This window comes from Protopterus annectens, chromosome 3.part1 (assembly GCF_019279795.1).
Source record: "Protopterus annectens isolate FY-2018-M chromosome 3.part1, PAN1.0, whole genome shotgun sequence".
NCBI classification, from domain to species: Eukaryota; Metazoa; Chordata; order Ceratodontiformes; family Protopteridae; genus Protopterus; species Protopterus annectens.
In genome coordinates, this window is record NC_056732.1 from 951,846,170 (window position 1) to 951,863,662 (window position 17,493).

Genomic DNA, 17,493 nt, shown 5'->3' on the forward strand with positions numbered 1-17,493 from the left:
TCCAGCAAATTAAGTTTATATTCCCCTTTGTTCTGAAAGTTAGGGAAAAAGACAGGAAAATTAATAGACTGATTAGTGTTTGTCTCAGAAGCAACTTTAGGGAGAAAGGATGGATTAGTCCTGAGAGACACCCTGTCCTTATGAAACACAAGATATGGGGGTTTCATACAAAGAGTTTGAAGCTCCGACACTTCTTGCTGAAGTTTTAGCTAACAGAAAAGCCGTCTTCCATGACAAAAATTTTAAGTCAACTGATGCCGAGGGCTGAAAAGGAGGTGCAACTAAGGCCTGAAGAACCACAGTCAGATCCCACGGCAGGGATGGATTCTTAATAGAAGGTCTCAGAAGAAAAGTGCCTTTCAAAAAGGTCTTACAAATTCTGGCAGCAGCGAGAGAGCCTAAATTGTCCCCTACATGGAAATGAGAAATAGCCGCCAGCTGGACCTTCACTGTGGAAGAGCTGGCTCCTTGCTGGAAGATATGAGACAAAAAGTCTAATAGGTATTATTGATGAAGAATCAACCGCTAGGATCGGAGCGGTAAAAGGATCTAGATTTCTCTATGAAGCCCAAATGGAGAAGCATCTCCATTTGCTACAGTAAATTTTCCTGGTAGAGGATTTATGTGCCGCAACCAAGATAGATTTAACAGGAGAAGAGATACCGGGAGTTCTAGCAGCTATTGGAACTGAAGCAGCCAAGCTGTGAGCTTCAGGCTGTCCAGATTCAGAGGAAACATTCCCGAGGGATGACAAATCAGATCCAGAATGGGATCCAAGATCCAAGTTGGAGCTATGAGCTGAGACCGTAGGCAGGGGAACTAGACTTGACGAGGCCAGAATGGGGCTATGAGGATCAATTTGCTCCCCAACCGGTGAGCTTTCTGTAAGAACTTTATCATGAGCAGAAGCAGGGGATATGCATAAAGAAGACCGGGTGGCCAAGCATGAACAAGAGTGTCTCTGGGGACTTCCCCCACCGGGGGGATTAGAGTGAAAAACTCACTGCACTTCGTGTTGGAAGGAGATGGGAAGAGATCGCAGCAAGGCTGACCCCACTTGAGGAAGATCTGTTCCGCTACACAAGGGTTCAGAGACCACTCGTAGGGAGAAAGGATAGTTCTGCTCAATTTGTCCGCCAAGATGTTGGACCGACCCGGAATGTGTGTTGCTATCAGAAAGCGGTTGGTGGAGATCGCCCATTCCCAGACTCTCATGGCTTCTTGACAAAGGGGATAAGACTTGGTTCCCTCCTGTTGGTCGATATACCAGACCACTGACATATTGTCTGACTGGATCGCAATAGTTCCCAGAGGGAGATAAGCATGAAGGGCCTGCAACGCTAAAAGGACCGCTCTCATCTCTAGAACATTTATATGCAGAACGGTCTCGTTTAGAGTCCATGTGCCTTGAACAGTCCTCCCCGAACAATGCCGCCCCACCCTAAGCGGGAGGCATCCGTGGTCACCGTGGCTTGGGATTGGGGCACAAGAAAGGGACGTCCCTTCTGCAAATTCCAAGATTGGAGCCACCACGTGAGAGAATTTATGCACACACTGCTCAGAGGGATCGGAAAATCTAGAGGTTGATGAAGAATCGACCACTGAACTTACAACGTCCAGTGTAAAATTCTCATATGCAGACGAGCACAAGGGATCAGGTTGATAGCTGCTGCCATGGACCCTAAGGCTCTCAGGTCTAATTCTGCAGGGGGTGCAGAGGACTACAGAAGTGCTAACCCATGAAGTGCCAGGCTGTGTAGTCTGTCTGGAGTTAAGAATGCCCTGGCCTGACAAGAATCTATTCTCGCCCCTATGAAGTCTAACACTTGAACAGGTTGAAGGGAAGACTTCCTAAGATTTATGGTAATCCCTAGCCGAGGTGATATCCGGAGAAAGAAATCTCTGGCTAGTAAGAGTAGATGCCTGGTGGGGGTGGTGAGGAGCCAGTCGTACAGGTACGGGAAAACCTGAATGCCCTGAAGTCTCCGGTGGGCCGCTACAACTGTCATGACCTTGGTGAACACCCTGGGGGCTGTGGTGAGACTGAAGGTAGGACCCTGAATTGATAATGACTGGCCCCTAGCCGAAAGAGGAGGAACCTCCAGGATCGCCTGTCCATCAGAATATGGTAGTACACATCCTTGAGGCCTATCGAGCACAACCAGTCTTCCTCCTGCAGGAAGGGCAAGATGGATTAAAGCGTGACCATCTGGAACATTCCTTGGCAATGAACAGGTTCATTGTTGATAGGTCAAGAATCGGTCTTAGGTCCCCCGTCTTTTTTGGCACCAAAAAGAACCTGGAATAGATGCCTGATCCGGACCGGTCTGGGGGCACCTGCTGGACGGCTCTTTTTTCTAGTAGCTTTTTTATTTCCAAGGCCACGGCCTCTCTTTGAGTGGGTGGGACGTCCGGGAGGTGCCTTGTGTAAGGGGGCTTGTTTATAAAGGGAATAGAATAGCCTCTGGATATAATTCGAAGCACCCAGCGATCTGTCGTGATGGACTCCCATTGGGCTACGTGCATCGAAAAACACCCACCAACTGCCTCCAGAGAGGATCAGTCGGGCAACCCCTCAGGGTTGCTGCACGGGTCACTCTGAAAAAGGTTCACATGACCCGAAGTTCTTCGGCCCCCCCTCTGCCTCTGGACCGGCATCCAACTTGTCCCCCTCTGCCTCTGGGGGAGAAGAAGTCCTGAGTGTTCCGGGACTGCTGAGTTTTCAGGAACCACAGCTTCTTTTGCCCTCGCTGGCTCCTGGAAAAAGACCTTTGAGGGTTAGAGAAGCGGATCCCGACGGCTGACAGCGTCTTCCCGTCTTACTTGCTCTGGACAAGCGTATCGCGGACAGTCTTCCCGAACAGGGTCGGACCATCAAAGGGTGCATTAGCGAAGGACGCCTTGAAGGGTTCCGAAAAATTGCAAAGATGGAGCCAGGTGTGACGCCTTAAGGCGATGCCGGACCCGCTTGCCCTAGCGGCTCCCTCAGTGGCATGAGAGAGTAAACACATGGACGTATTGGACACAGACTTGAGAGTGGCCATACGAGCCGAGAAAGTCCGTTTATCCTCGGCCGACAAGAACTCCACAGGAGACTCAGCATACTCTTTCACGAGGTCCCGCTGCAGTCGAATTGTGTGGGCCAAGTAATTCAGTGCCCTTATAGTAAAGGTGGCTGAAGCAAAAGTCTGCTTTCCAAGATGGCCCACAGCCCTGGACTCCTTGTCTGGGGGGTGGACCGAGGAACTTTCTTGGGCGAGTTCCTTTTTTGTGGCCACCACCACCACCATGGCATCAACCGGGGAACCTTTGTTCCAAGAAGCTCTATCTGCCGGTGGACTCAATATTTTGTTGGGCCTTTTGGGTATAGGCTCCACAGTGTCCGGTTCCTTCCAAGCTCTGGTGGTGAAAAGGTCCACCTGAGGGTCAGCCTGGGAGGACACCCAAGAGGTAGATGGGCCTAAGTCGATCGCCTCCAGGAATACCGACTCGTCAGGGGAAGGTTTTTGGGCGGACCACCCACCCCAGCAAAGGATTTCCATAATGTCTCCAAAGGAGACATCTTCGGGGAGTGATTTGGGGGAACCTTCCCCTTCCTCCAAGTCGGTATCCTCAGTGAGGGACTTAGGGGAGTCCAAGTGCCTCCTTTTACACTGGCATTTGTGAGGGACCTCCTTGGGTGGACTCTCAGGGGAGGGCTCACAAATGGGGAGCAATAGACACAGGCTGTCCCTGGGGGGACTGGATGACGGAAGACAAACCCAGCTGCGAGGGAGTAGGGATGGACCCCGAGGACAGAGTGAGGGGTCTCGATCCTTCAGAGAGAACCCTCTCCACAAAGTCAAATGCCGAGGGAGAACCGGCCTCCCTGAAACTGGTAGTGAGGGTAGACGAGACCCTCGGATCCAATGAAGGGATCGGAGCCAAAGTTGGAACGGCCGGACCCGAAGGGACGGTATGCCACTGACACACTCATCACCTCGGATCAGACACCCAACTCTCGGCTCCGAGAGCTCAGATCCGAAAGTGGATCTGACAGACTCGAGGGCATGGCCGGCAAACGAGATCTGAGGATTGGAAGGAGGTTGCAGTGTAGTATGGGTAGGGGGGAGGAGCTTGGAGCTCGGATCTTTTTGCTTGGTATGCTGCCGGCTCGGATCCGTATCGGATCCGAAACCCACAGGTTGCTGATCAAATGAAGTTAACTACTTCAGATGTTCTCATTTTACAACACAGTGATCATTTTTGTTTACTTCCACTGAATAAAATCTTCTTTACAATGTTAACTGCAACAGTTTTTAAGTATGGTAAAACAGTACCCATAACAGTTTCTTCAGATATACATTGTGTGTCTCCTGTAAGTCAGTTTTATTCAATGTATGCAATGAAGTACATAATAGGTCAGATTATGCTTGGTAGTCACTTTCTCTAGTAATGTACAATAAATACATATTAAAAAGAGAGATGACTATCTAATAAGACTCCAAGACAATTGACAAACCAATGAATCATTAGACAGCATGCATACAGCATTTGAATGACAGGAGTAATGCCTAGTAAATAAATGCACATATTTGTTTGCACATCTAGATTTATAAAGGCCCTGATGGTCATTACCCTTGTATATACCTATGAACCTATGTATAAGATCATACTGGAATATTAAGACTCAGGACAGCACCATTTAAATAATGAGAAAGCACTGGTCAGAATGCTGACCGCTGTGACAAAATTTAAATTTCCTACAAGACAAGCCTTCAAGAAGAAAAGACAGTCAATTATTTTTAAACTGCTATTTTGTCATTTGTTATGCAGAAGGTGCACACTTAGTAGATCATGCTGCTTCCCAGTGATACTCTCTTCAGTTCTGACAAACTATTTCTCTTCTCAGTATTCCCAGTGACAAGTGACAGTTGTGTACACTTACCATAAATATAGATGTTCGAATGTATTCACTGTTGCAGTCATCACATTTGGGTTATCTGCCTGCAGGTAGCTCTCAGCCAGCCTGAATACCAGAGTCTTTGGATTTCTGCGTCGGATGCTGTCGCTTCTTCAATGACGTCAGGTCGTCAGGGGTATAAAACATGCAGCCGATGCCATTACATCAGTTTTTTCTTGCCCCAGATGTCAGGTGGCCCCACAATAGGAAGAAATTATATGGTATGGTACACCCCCATCAAAAAGCAAGTACACAAGAAAAAATAAATATACCAACAGGAAGGAAAGGTAGAGCCAAGAGAAGTCAGAGGGTTGGAGGGAGAGTAACCAGGACTGCAACAGTGAACACACTCAAACATCTACATTTATGGCAAGTGTACACAACTGTACTATGTTCTTCGTGTTTCACTGTTGCAGTCACCACATTTGGGTTGATTCCCAAAGCTAAGGAAGGGAGGAGGGAGTTAAAGATGATTAGGGCCAGCTATTAAGCCCTGCAAGACTGCAGTGGCAAATACAGTTCTGGGTTTAGAAAAGATAGGCATGTGGTAATGCTTGGTGAAGGTAACTCCAGGTAGCAGCTTTTAGGATGTCCCTGGTAGGGACCCCTCTGAGAAATGTCGCAGAGGTAGATGCAGCCCTGGTGGAATGTGATCTTATCCCCATGTGGGGTAGGTTTTCTATGGTGCTTGTAGCAGAAATGAATGCAATGGGCTATCCATTTGGAAATGGTTTGCTTTGAAATGACCTTCCCCTCTGCCCCTGCAGTAAAGCCAACTAGCAGCTGTACATATTTTCTGAGAGGCTTGGTCCTATCCAAACAGAATCTAAATTGTATGTGCACGTCCAGAGAGTGCAGTATTCATTCCCCTTTGTTTTGTGGTTTAGGGAAAAAAGTAGGCAAATTAATGGACTGATTTAGGGCCACACTAGACACCACTTGGGCATAAAGGAAGGATTTGTCCTGAGGGAAACCCTGCCCGCATGGAAGATAACGAAGGGCTCCACTGCCATGAGGGCCTGTAATTCAGACACTCTTCTTGCTGAAGTGATGGCTGGAAGGAAGGCTGTTTTCCAAGAAAGGAATTTCAACTCTGCTGTTGCAGCTGGCTCAAAGGGAGGAAGAGTGAGCTTTTCCAATACAAAGTTAGGGTCCCAGGCTGGAGTGGGAGCTCTCCTGGGGGGGGGGGTCTTAAATCTTTGGCCCCTCTAAGGAATTGTTTTAGCAAGGGGTGAGAGAAGAGGGGTGGCTCAGGATTATAATGTGCTGAAATGGCAGAGGCATGAATTTTAATAGACGAGAAGGATAGGCCCTTGTGGAACATTTCTGTTAAGTATTCTAGAATATGAGGTAAGCTAAGCACCGTTGTGCCCATCCCCTGAGCCTGGCTCCAGTTACAGTATCTTTTCCACTTTTCAGCATAGGATTTTCTAGTACTAGGCCTCCTTGCCTCCAGAATGACATCCAGAACCCCCTTACTGAGGGATGCTAGAAGAGAGCTCAAGGAATTAGCCAGGCTGAAAGGTTCAGTTTTTGAAACAGAGGGTGCAGAATCTGGCATGCCTGCTGGGACAGCAGGGAAGGGGTCTGAGGCAGGTGCCATGGTTGTAGCAGTGTCATACTGCGCAAGAGGCGGTACCAGTGTTGGCGTGGCCAGTCTGGTGCAATCAGTATTGTCCTTGGCTTGTCCTGTTTGATCTTTAGTAGAACCTACAAGAGGAGAGGCAGATGGGGAAGGGCATAAACAGAGAGGCATTCCCAGGTAAAGGACAGGGCATCCACTTTCCAAGCTTGACTGTGGGGAGTTCTTGTGCAGAATTTGTTCAACTGGTAGTTCTGAGGAGAGGCAAACAGGTCTACCTCTGGAGTCCCCCATTTGTTCCTCAAGAGGTGGAATATTTTGGGTTCTAGTTTCCATTCGTGTGGATCCATGAGATTTCTGCTTAAGTCGTCTGCCAGTGAATTTAGTTTGCCTGGCAGGAATTGTGCTTGTAGGTGTACTTGTTAGCTCATGGCTGTGTTCCACAGAGCCATGGTTAGTCTGCAGAAAGGGTACGAGTGGGTTCCCCCCTGCTTGTTTATGTACCACATAACTGTAGTGTTGTCTGTCTTTACCAATAGCTGTCCTGGAAGAATACGGTCTTTGAAGGCTGCCAGAGTATTCTGTACAGCTAACATTTCTTTTTGATTGATATGCAGGTGCATCTGTCTCTGGTTTTATTTGCCCTGAATACACTGCCCTGCCAAGTGAGCCCCCCATGCATAGTCTGATGCATCTGCTGTTAGGGTTTGGGAGGCAGGAGGTAGAGTGAAAGGAAGTCCCTTGTTGTGGTAGCAGTCCTCTGCCCACCAAAGGAACTCTGTCTTCATACAAGGAATGATAGAAATCATTGTTTCCAGGTCCTGAGAATGTTGACACCATAGGCTTTTTAGATACCATTGGAATTTCCTCTTATGCAGTCTTGCATATGGAATTAGTAGAATGCAAGAGGCCATGAACCCCAGAACTTGTAGTATTTTCCTTGCAGATAGCTGGGGTTTTGTGGCCAATAGTTTGAAGTAGGTTGTCAAATAAACTTGTTTCTCCAGAGTGAGGAATGCCATCTGGGAAGTTGTGTTCAAGCTTGCTCCCAGGAATAAAATCGGTTGGCAGGGTACTAGGTGAGATTTCTTTTTGTTGATGGTGTACCCCAGTGAGGTTATAGGTTCATAGGTCAGTACTAGGCTAACTGCCCTTATGAGCCATTTTAAGCCTAGCCAATTACCCCATATCAGAATCAAACCCTGAACCTTGTGTTTCTAAGGTAAGCACCTTAACCATTACACCAACCTCCCACCCTTAAATTTCTTCCGTTCATGGGTGAATTTCAGATGGAAACATTCAGCATGATTTGGGGGAAGACCTGCACAGAAGCCCCGGAGATAATGAATTGGCCGGAGGTCAGGATCAAACCTTGTACCTTGTGCATGGGAGACTAACACCTTAACCGCTTTGTTATCTGGTCTCACGAAGTTAGAAGTTTCTTTACGAATGCCAAGTGTTGTAATAGCAAGTCCTGGCTTTCTGCCTGAATCAGATAATCGTCCAAGTATGGGTAAATCTGAATATTTCTCTGCTAGCAAAATGCAATGGCTGGAGCTAGACACTTTGTGAACACCCTGGGTGCAGTAGATAAGCCAAAGGGAAGTGCAGAGAACTGAAAGTGCATGGAGCCCGCCCTGAAATGTAGGTATTGTCTGCAGGATCCTCTTATTGGGATGTGCAGGTAAGCTTCCTTTAAGTCTAGGGTTGCCAGCCACGCATCCTTGGCTAGCATAGGAAGAAGCTGTTGAAGAGTTAGCATTTTGAATTTTGGAACCACCAGAAAGGTGTTGAGAACAGAGAGGTCCAAGATAGGACGCCAAGAGTTGTCTTTTCTGGGTAACAGAAAAAGTCTTGAATAAAAACCTTGTCCCCTTTCTTCTGCTGGGACAGGTTGAATAGCCCTGATACTGAGAAGAGAGAGAACCTGCTGTTGGGCCTCTGCCCATTGATTTGGGGGTAGGTCTGGCCAACCATTTCGGGTTGGTAGTGTGTGGAAGTGGAATCTGTATCCTTGGGAAACTTTGTTCAAAACCCATTTGTCCTGGGTAATGAGTTGCCAGTTTTTTGCATGCAGGGGGAGCTTTCCTCCTAAGGGAGCAGGTAGTTGAGGAGGGCCTGGAAGGGATAAGGTTAAGTCATTGTAACATCTTTCCATAGGGGGGCTGGCTTACTACTCCCTGCTTTGGAATTGGGAGCCCCCCACTGCTTAGATCTGTGCGTAGCCTGAGACTGTAGCCTGGGTGGTCTGCTATTCCTGGGTTTGGACTGAGAAGGTCTGAAAGGTACTGGAAAGGACCAGTTCTTAGAAGGCCAATGCCTACTGAATCTGGGAGGCTGTACTTGTAGGAAATCTTTAACAGTTTGCATAGATTTAGCTTTTTCCTCCATCCTTCTGCTTTGTTGCCAAAAAGGCGGTCTTGGTATAAGGGAGCATCCGGTAATTTAGCTTTAACATGATCTGGCAAATTTTGTTCCTTAAGCCAAGCATGCCTTCTAAGTACAGACCCAGTGACAGCAGCCCTGCAAGATGCTTCTAAAGCGTCAAAACCACACTGCAAAGTATGTTTACCAACTTGTTCTGCAGAATGCATTAAATCTTGCAATTCTTTCTGCTCAGCACAGTCAGGAATCAACATAATTTTCTGTTGAAGTAGTCCCATAATATGCTGCTGATACTTTAACATATGAAACTGGCAATTTAAAGCCCTAATGGCCAAAGTAGCAGAAGTGTATACCTTCTTACCCCATCTGTCTAAGGCTCTAGAATGTCTATTAGAAAGGGTAGGATTTTTGGCAGCAGTAGCCTTAATGCCTTTTGATCCTTGGGAAATGGTCTCTGGATCCGCAGAAGGATTCTTGAAGAGGAACTTGTGAGAGTCAGGTACTCGGTAGTACCTGTGAGGTTTTCTGGGAGCTGGAGGTAGTGTGTCTAGGGTAAGGCTAGATTCCAAGAAAGCATAATCTACAATGTCCAGAACAGGAGGGATAGCTAAAGGCCTGTGTTGAGGAAAAAGTAAGAATTCCCTAATTCTCTTTTTGGACTCAGAGTAATTGTGGCTTTCCCAGCAGAAATGCTCCCCAAGAGTATGCAAAACCACATTGTGTGTAGTTGAGGAGGGCCTGGAAGGAAGAAAAACCTTCTGGAGGGGAAGCAGAGGGAATGGAATCCTCAGCATCAGAATCCTCATAAGTAGACAAGGGCAAATCCTGGTAATCAGGAGGAACAGACATATCAGATTCCTGATCAGAAGAATCAGAAAGAAAATCAGTTCTAGGTCTCTTAGAGGAGGAAGGCTGGCTTCCCCTAATTAAGGTAATAAGGTCTTCAGCCATTCTAAGCATCTGGTTTTTAGGCATATGGGCCTCAGCCTGCGGTTTGATCCTCGGTTTTCTAGGCGAAGTGCAAGTTTTTGGCCTAAGGAATTCGGAACTTCTGGATGGAAACGATGGCGTCGGTCTAATATGAATGTCTGTAGGCCTGAATACACCCTCAGAAGCCGGTGTCTGCACAGCAGCTCCGGATCCATCCAAGGTAAAGACATCCGCAGGTTCCATAGTCGAAGAAGCAACTCGCAGGATGCCGTACTCCGAATGGGTCTCAGTAGAGGCCTGCGAATCTGAAGTAGCGGGTATCAGGGGCTGCGAAAGTGTCTCACTGAGTACCGGCAGACTGGCGACTAGCTTAACGGAAGCATTGTCGGCAGTTTTGTACCTATGCGGTCTGTCTCTGTCTTTATCCTTACGTTTTTTCGGAAGATGGGTAGTCGGATGGCTTAACAAAGCCATTTCGGAGTATGGAGATCGAGTATGAAAGTAACTGACTGCAAAAATAGCCAGACGATGAATAGTTCGGGCATTGAACAAGGCACAAAATCGACAGTGAGGGACGTCGTGGTCTGGGCCTACACACGGGATGCAGTAAGAATGAAAATCTCTAAGAGGTATTTGCTTTCCATAGGCAAGACAATTGCTAACTTTTACTGACATCAAATAGAGCAAGAAAAAGGATCCCCAGTGGGGTACATATCTTTTTTTGAAGACTTCAGGTCTGAAACTCGAAAACGAAAAATTCAGGAGACGGCTGACTGGCACTTGCGCACTGCTTCTTCTTCGGGCACTGCACGGCAAGAAAGACTGGGGTAATGGTGTCGGCTGCATGTTTTATACCCCTGATGAACTGACATCATGGAAGAAGCAATAGCATCCAACGCAGAAATCCGAAGACTCTAGTATTCAGGCCGGCTGAGGGCTACCTGCAGGTAGATAACCCAAATGTGATGACTACAACAGTGGAACACGAAGAACATCCATCTATTTCAGCTGGACAGCTCACTTGCAAAATCAGGAAAAGATCAGGTCTTGTTGACAGAGTTTTGGTAACAAGCATATAAAAACACAATGCTCCACTCTTCTCAAGATATCATATTTAAGATTCCTTTTTTTTACTACTAGTATAAAGCTTGCTAGTGCAAACTAAGGCAGGACAAACTGATGCATTAATGCAAGAGTGTGACAAAGCAGTGGAAAGCTATTGTGCACGTGTTGCAAGGAAATGTACATTTTTAAGTGTTTAATGTCAGAATTGCCATTGCTTTTGTATTGTGATGTTAAACTGGAGCAATCTACCCGGCCACACCTCACTATTAATGTGATGACAGAAGAAAAACTAGCTTAGCATGTGACCTTAAATATCAATCTAACAAATGTAGCATAATACTTATCTTTTAAAGTTGATGTCTTCTAAAAATGACAACTAACTTGTACAGAAACAGTAACAAAAATAAACAAGGCAAACCAATTATCCCATTCACATATTAAAATACCTTGGTCAGCTAGTCTTGTTAAGGGTTGTAAATGGTAAGAGGACACTTGATCATCAGCAGGTATATCTGGTAACCTGAAGAGGCAATCCAGTACTTCATCTACTTTGGCTTGTAGATTCGGCTCCAGGTTAGAACGCAGCTGGGACATGAACTCTACAGCTCCAATATCTCCTAACAAACAGACAGCTGTCGGATGCTTTCAAAAAGATAAAAAAAGAGACAAAAAGTTTTATAAATCTGCTGAGGTTAATAATTAATAAGAAGAGAAAACTTCAGTTAGTTGATGCACAAGATAGCATAATTACTGTCCTCACTTTACAAGCTTCTTGTACTGTTCTACATTAGAGCAATACCATTTACTACCAAGCAGTCAAACTTTAAAACCCTCTTAAAACTCATTAAAACTGTCAGTAAAAGAGCTCTAAGCAGTCAAACCTTAAAACCCTCTTAAAAACTCATTAAAACAGTCAGTAAAAGAGCTCTTAAAACAGTACCTCTGACTCTAGACTGCAAATGACACCTGTTCAACTAGTAGCCCAAATGCTGGAATCAAGCAGCCAAAGAGGTTCTGGTAGCTGTTATCATCAGCTATTGACACCCATTACCAACCAATAAAAAACATGATATGACCTGAAAACTCATCAGTCAAGCATCCCAGTGTGCGTGCCAATGCTAGTAATCCTTTCATAGTCTGCCAGTGAAAGACAATAACAGGACAAAAATAGTACAAAATGCTGACTTTCCTTAACAATGTGTATTTGAATAAACCCATTTGACAGAAATGTAACCAACTGGCAGGAGGTAAAATTACTTGTCACCCTTCTCAGCACTGTATTTGAATTAACTTAAGAGACTGAACAGGCAATTCAACTAGAGTGCAGGAAGAGGCTACCTCCATACAATACGTATACAACAAACTCGCAGATCTCCAGTTTTCAGAGTAATCTATATACTGCAATCACTGAAATGGACATTCAGGTGGCTGGTTTGGACAAAAAGGTGTCACTAGGAAAACTAGCAATCAATTGATGAGATAACAGACAATTCCTCGTAGAAAGCAATACTGGTGTGTAGCTTTTGGTTCTTTAAAAATACTTTAGTGAAACTTATGGTAAACTAGAAAATTGTGAATATCCTGCAGTGCAAGCACATCAAAAATAAGTTATCTACTTGCTATAATGAAAGATCTGGAAGACAGGATAGGGGTTATTAAGTGAAATGTGAGTTTTGGTAAAGTACATTGAGGAACCAAGAACAGAAAAAAAGTTACTAAAATGGAATAATCAGTAGAGCATATAAAATATTGCAAGACAATTATATAAAACATTTAACTGAGAAAAGATTTGAAGAACAGAATGGACAGAGAAATTATGAAGGAACAATGGGAATACATTTGCTGGACCCTTAAGCATGCAACAAAATCCAGTTTATGATGACATGTGCCTGGAAGTGTCTGCAAAGATATTTGTATTCTCCAAGTAGATTCCATGGGATCTTCTCATAAGTGAAGAATAGTTGGTTGAGATGTGAAGGATAAGAAGGAGAGAGAAAAAATTGTGTACATGAGTGTGGTGGTGGTGGGGGGGGGGGGCACTAACTGTGAACATGTTTTCAGAGAATGTCCAAACCTGCCAGACTCTAAACTCTCCATGCAAAGCACACCGATGTATATGTTTGACAGCAAAGCAAATAGTAGTAAAGAAATTATGTTTCAAGTTGTAGCCTATGATTTGAAATGCAAAGGCACAGTAAGGCCTTTTTTATGTTTAATGATACTGGCAGACAAGAAAGCAATCACAAGAAAACAAAAAGTGAACAGTAAAGGTAGCCCTGGATGAGTTGTTGAATGTTAATAATAACAGTAAAAAATTAAAAATAAAAAAATGGGTATAGATCCAGGGAAGAAGGAGGGAGTAAACGACACTTAAATAAATGGTATTCGTGGGAACTGTATGTACAAACCAATGTTCAAGAGGAGTAAGGAAGTAAGGTGACTGGCAAGAATATCTCAAGTAAAATGGATATAATGATAACCAATACTGTAAGAAATGCTGATTGGAAATATACATTAAGATATACAAAGATGGAAATGGAAATCGTACTTGATTATCTGTTCTACTGCGGTGGTGGTGCTTCAGTAGCGTAGTCGCCTCACAGTAAGACATTGTCCTGTTCGATTCTCAGCGAGAGCGTCTTCTGTGTGGAGACATGCGTGAATGGGCATACCTTCGTTGAAGGTTGTGCATCAGGGCCGGCAACACGGCACGTAAAAATCTACTGCCAATCATTAGCGGACCAGAATTCCGCTGTGGTGAACCCTAACCGGGAAAAGCCGAAAGACACAACAACTTGATTATCTGTTCTGTATAAATTAATGTTACAAGTTGAAAAGTGAAACTAAAGATGTTTTTTGTTCCAGAAAAAAAAAGAAAAAGAGAGAAAGAGTTTACAAAATAATAGCTCAAACAAAAGACAGATTGCTCTTAAAACAAAAGATGACCAGGAAGAAACATACTGTAGTATTCTGAAGTTGAGACAACAGCTTTACACCTTTAGGAGATACAAAACATAATACAAAATAAAAAAAAATGTTCCTTAAAATGGGCAGCTTCATAAATCTCTTTTGCTGACAAGGTAGACAGAAATGTACATTGCTTGTCTAAAGCCCAGTGTAACAGTTCTTGATTAAACTACAATCTAGTCATTAACCTACTGATTTATGCTCACTGCAAATTTTTGACAGGTGTTTCCATAACACAGAATATGTATCTATGCATGATGCAAATACAAAAGTAATGTGTTACTCAAATGCATCTTCAATGTGGTTTAAAAAAAATCAGTAATGATGGAGAGTTGTCCTAATGTGTATAGAAGTGAGTTCCAGACTTTGAGGTAGAGGCAGTCTCCGTATGTTTTATTTGATTTTTGGGTAAGTGGCAGTCTCCATTTCTTTGATTGAAGAGGTCAACAAGTTATTACCATTGCAGTGTGGGTTGAAAACAGGATAATACTTGTCAGGAAAGTGTAGGATTTTACATGCAATTTTCAGTTGGAGTTGCAAGTAAGTGAGAGAACTGAGTATTACAGAACCATCAATTAGTTTTTGTTTGCTAGAAGGGAATTTGGCAATTCAACTGTAACACTACTCTGTTATTTAGATTACTTTTTACTTGGTTAGTAGATGCACAGATGAGATTGGCCAGTAAAAAGGTGTGTGCCATGATTAAATGTGCTAGGAAAGTGACATATGGTTTTGCTTTGTACACTAGTCCAAGTTTATGGTTAGTTTTTAATACTGCATTTCGAAGGTGTTGATCAAATCTCAGATTTTTTTTTATGGCCCCCTAACAGTTTAATCTGGGACACTAGCTTTGGATATTTCAATTTATGTGGAGGAAGGACTTCTATCAGCTTTTTTATTATGATTTATAAGTCAAGAGCACTGTATTCAGTTTTCACTGGAACAGAATGATTCCTGTGTGAGGGCATGGAGTTGGGAATAGGGGTTGGAAAATGAAGGTGTTATCTCCACAGTGAACAACAGTGGCATGTTTTGAGGCTAGAACCATAATACTGAGAAATATATTGAATAATAACGAACAAGGTATAGATCCCTGAGGTACTCCTACTGTTATGGAGAGGGTACAGAAGAGATCGGCTTACCATTTCACACATTGCATTTTATGAGTCACAGTTTGTGAAACACTATTTGCTGTTGCAAAGATAATTCATTCACGTTTGAGGAATGGTTCATGTGATACCATAATAAAAGATTTGAATGGGCCTAGGACTAGCAATGCCACAAGTTTACCTTATTTACTTTTCTGGTATAGTGTATTAAGAATGACAGTAAGGCAGTCTCCATATTGGGAGTTAGTCTAAAACCATGCTGGGTTGGACACTGCAAATAATTATTCATTTAGTGGGTGAACACCTGTTTATACATGCACAATTCCAAGTACTAGAGAAATGAAATATTGACATTGGTCTAAAGTTGGACAGTTTTAGGCAGATGCTTCCTTTATGTAGAGACAGATTGTCGAAAGATTTTACTCTTCTAACATATTCTGGAAGAATCACACCAAATTCTTGTAAGCAAGTAAAACAGATTTATTTTACATGCATGGAGACCTGCTACATGATAGTAGTATGCCAGCAGTCTGGCTACTTGTACTTTGAGTTCTGCTTTTATAGACCCTTCTGCACGTACACACACGTAGCACACAGAACATTCATCAGAAGTGATAGTTTGATTACTTGTTTTTACCAGCTAGTACCACAGTTATTCTTGCAACATTAACTTTCTTATCAGCAGTTTAAGATTAACTTCTGCATTCCTCAGTGATCAACATTTTCCAGAACATTTCAGTTTGCACGCAGTGAACATTTTTCTGCTTAACCCTTTATATACAGAATACAAAATATGTTGAACTTCAGTACTTTTCCACATTTCCCCCCTTACAACATTTTGTATACTGTTTATTTTACACAATCCCAGATACGTTTTATACCTTCTCATAATCAGAAAAATATGCTTTTGTAGCATTGGCAGAGATAACCTTCGATATTATCATTTTGATACATGGTATGCAACAGCAGCCAAGCAGCAAAAATATGACTGCACCAACACATACAGCAATTAAGATATTCATTAACACAGAACCCCAGTTTCCAAACAGGTTTTGGAAAAAGTCAGTCAAGGGGTTTGGACCAGGTTTAGTCAGTTCAGAAACTTGTTGAATTATTTTAAGATGATTTTGGATTTTATGCTCGTTATCAGGAATGAACGAGCAGCACTCCTCGTGTATGAGAGCGCAAGTACCTCCCTTCGCCGCTAGGGTGAAATCGAGCGCCATACGGTTCTGCAACACTACTGTTCTCATCGCCGTTAATTCGTCCGTCACCAATTCTAGCACTGAAAATGTCGCATTACTCAGAGTCTCTAACAGTTTTGACAGTTTTCTCAGTTCCCAGATGGATTTTACTGTCCCATACGCTGGCAAAATACCAGCCCAAGCAATTACATCATCACCTAGGTCCATATGTGAGAGTCCTTTGCTGCTGACGTGTGCCAAGTCATGGTGATAAATCCATGACGCATCAATGTTACCTACGGGATTAATAGGTTTATTAAGAGAACGTGCATTTCGTATTTTACCTTGAGGTAATGCATTCACATGTCTGATAGCTGGTATCAGATATCCCAAAAAACAATTTCCTGACCAGCCATATGGTAACCATTTATATGCTTTCCTACCACAAATAAAATAACAATCATTCGTTTTGAGGGTAATATTGGTTGGAAATTCATAACTCCCATTTGGCTTTAGCCCCTTAAATAACAGGCCATATACATACAGCATTTTTTCAACAAAACTAGTATCATTTACATTGATGTCTTTTTTTATAGCTCCAAACTTGGTCTCACACTGCCCTTCTAGGGTACAATTATGAACTATTGTCAAATTACATTGGCTCAGCCCCACCTTAACTTTTCCAATCTTTTGAAAACACACTGTTCCGCTTTTGGCCCCAGAAGAGGCAGCGCCACCTTGTCTCTCAGTGGTACTTCTGTGGTTTCAAACAACAAATTATTCCAAGTATCATTTGTTCCCAGAGGGGCTGTCCCTAACATTAAGCCACTATGTACAGTAGGTATTGCAGTACATACCCAACAATTTGAGACATTCATTGAGGATGCATATGCATATTTAATTGCTTGATATGTATTAAAGTTTGGATGCTAGTTGGTGTGTTTGTCTCTTTTCGAATGGCTAGCTTCATTAAAAAACAGAAATGGCCAAAACAGAAATATTACAATCACAATAGTTATAAACAATAAAACATTGCAATAGAACCATTTTCTCTTATTCTCATTATTGTCCTTCATGGTTACTGCTATCTGTTTGTTCCTCAGGGGAATTCAAGTTTTTATCTAACTTGAAATGTTTTACAATTTTACAATGCGTTAGGTGGACCCATGAAGACCTTTCTTTAATCCGAACTGCAGTTGGAGTTGCGATCAACACCTGGTAGGGGCCCTCCCATTTGGGGGATGCCCAGTTCTTGCGCTTTATGATTTTGACCCAGACCCAGTCGCCGGGTCTGATTTCCGTGATTTTGTCATCTCTTGAACCTGAAAA

The 17,493-nt window shown here is 43.5% G+C and overlaps 1 protein-coding gene across 1 annotated transcript in view; it reads right to left on the reverse strand.

Annotated features, from left to right (window-relative positions):
* The window catches only part of RTTN (rotatin), a 3,641,098-nt gene that overhangs the window by 3,485,695 nt on the left and 137,910 nt on the right, over window positions 1-17,493 (reverse strand). The window contains exon 3 of the mRNA XM_044067142.1: window positions 11,351-11,546. Coding sequence (XP_043923077.1) covers window positions 11,351-11,546 — 196 coding nt within the window. The remainder of the gene's footprint in view (window positions 1-11,350; window positions 11,547-17,493) is intronic.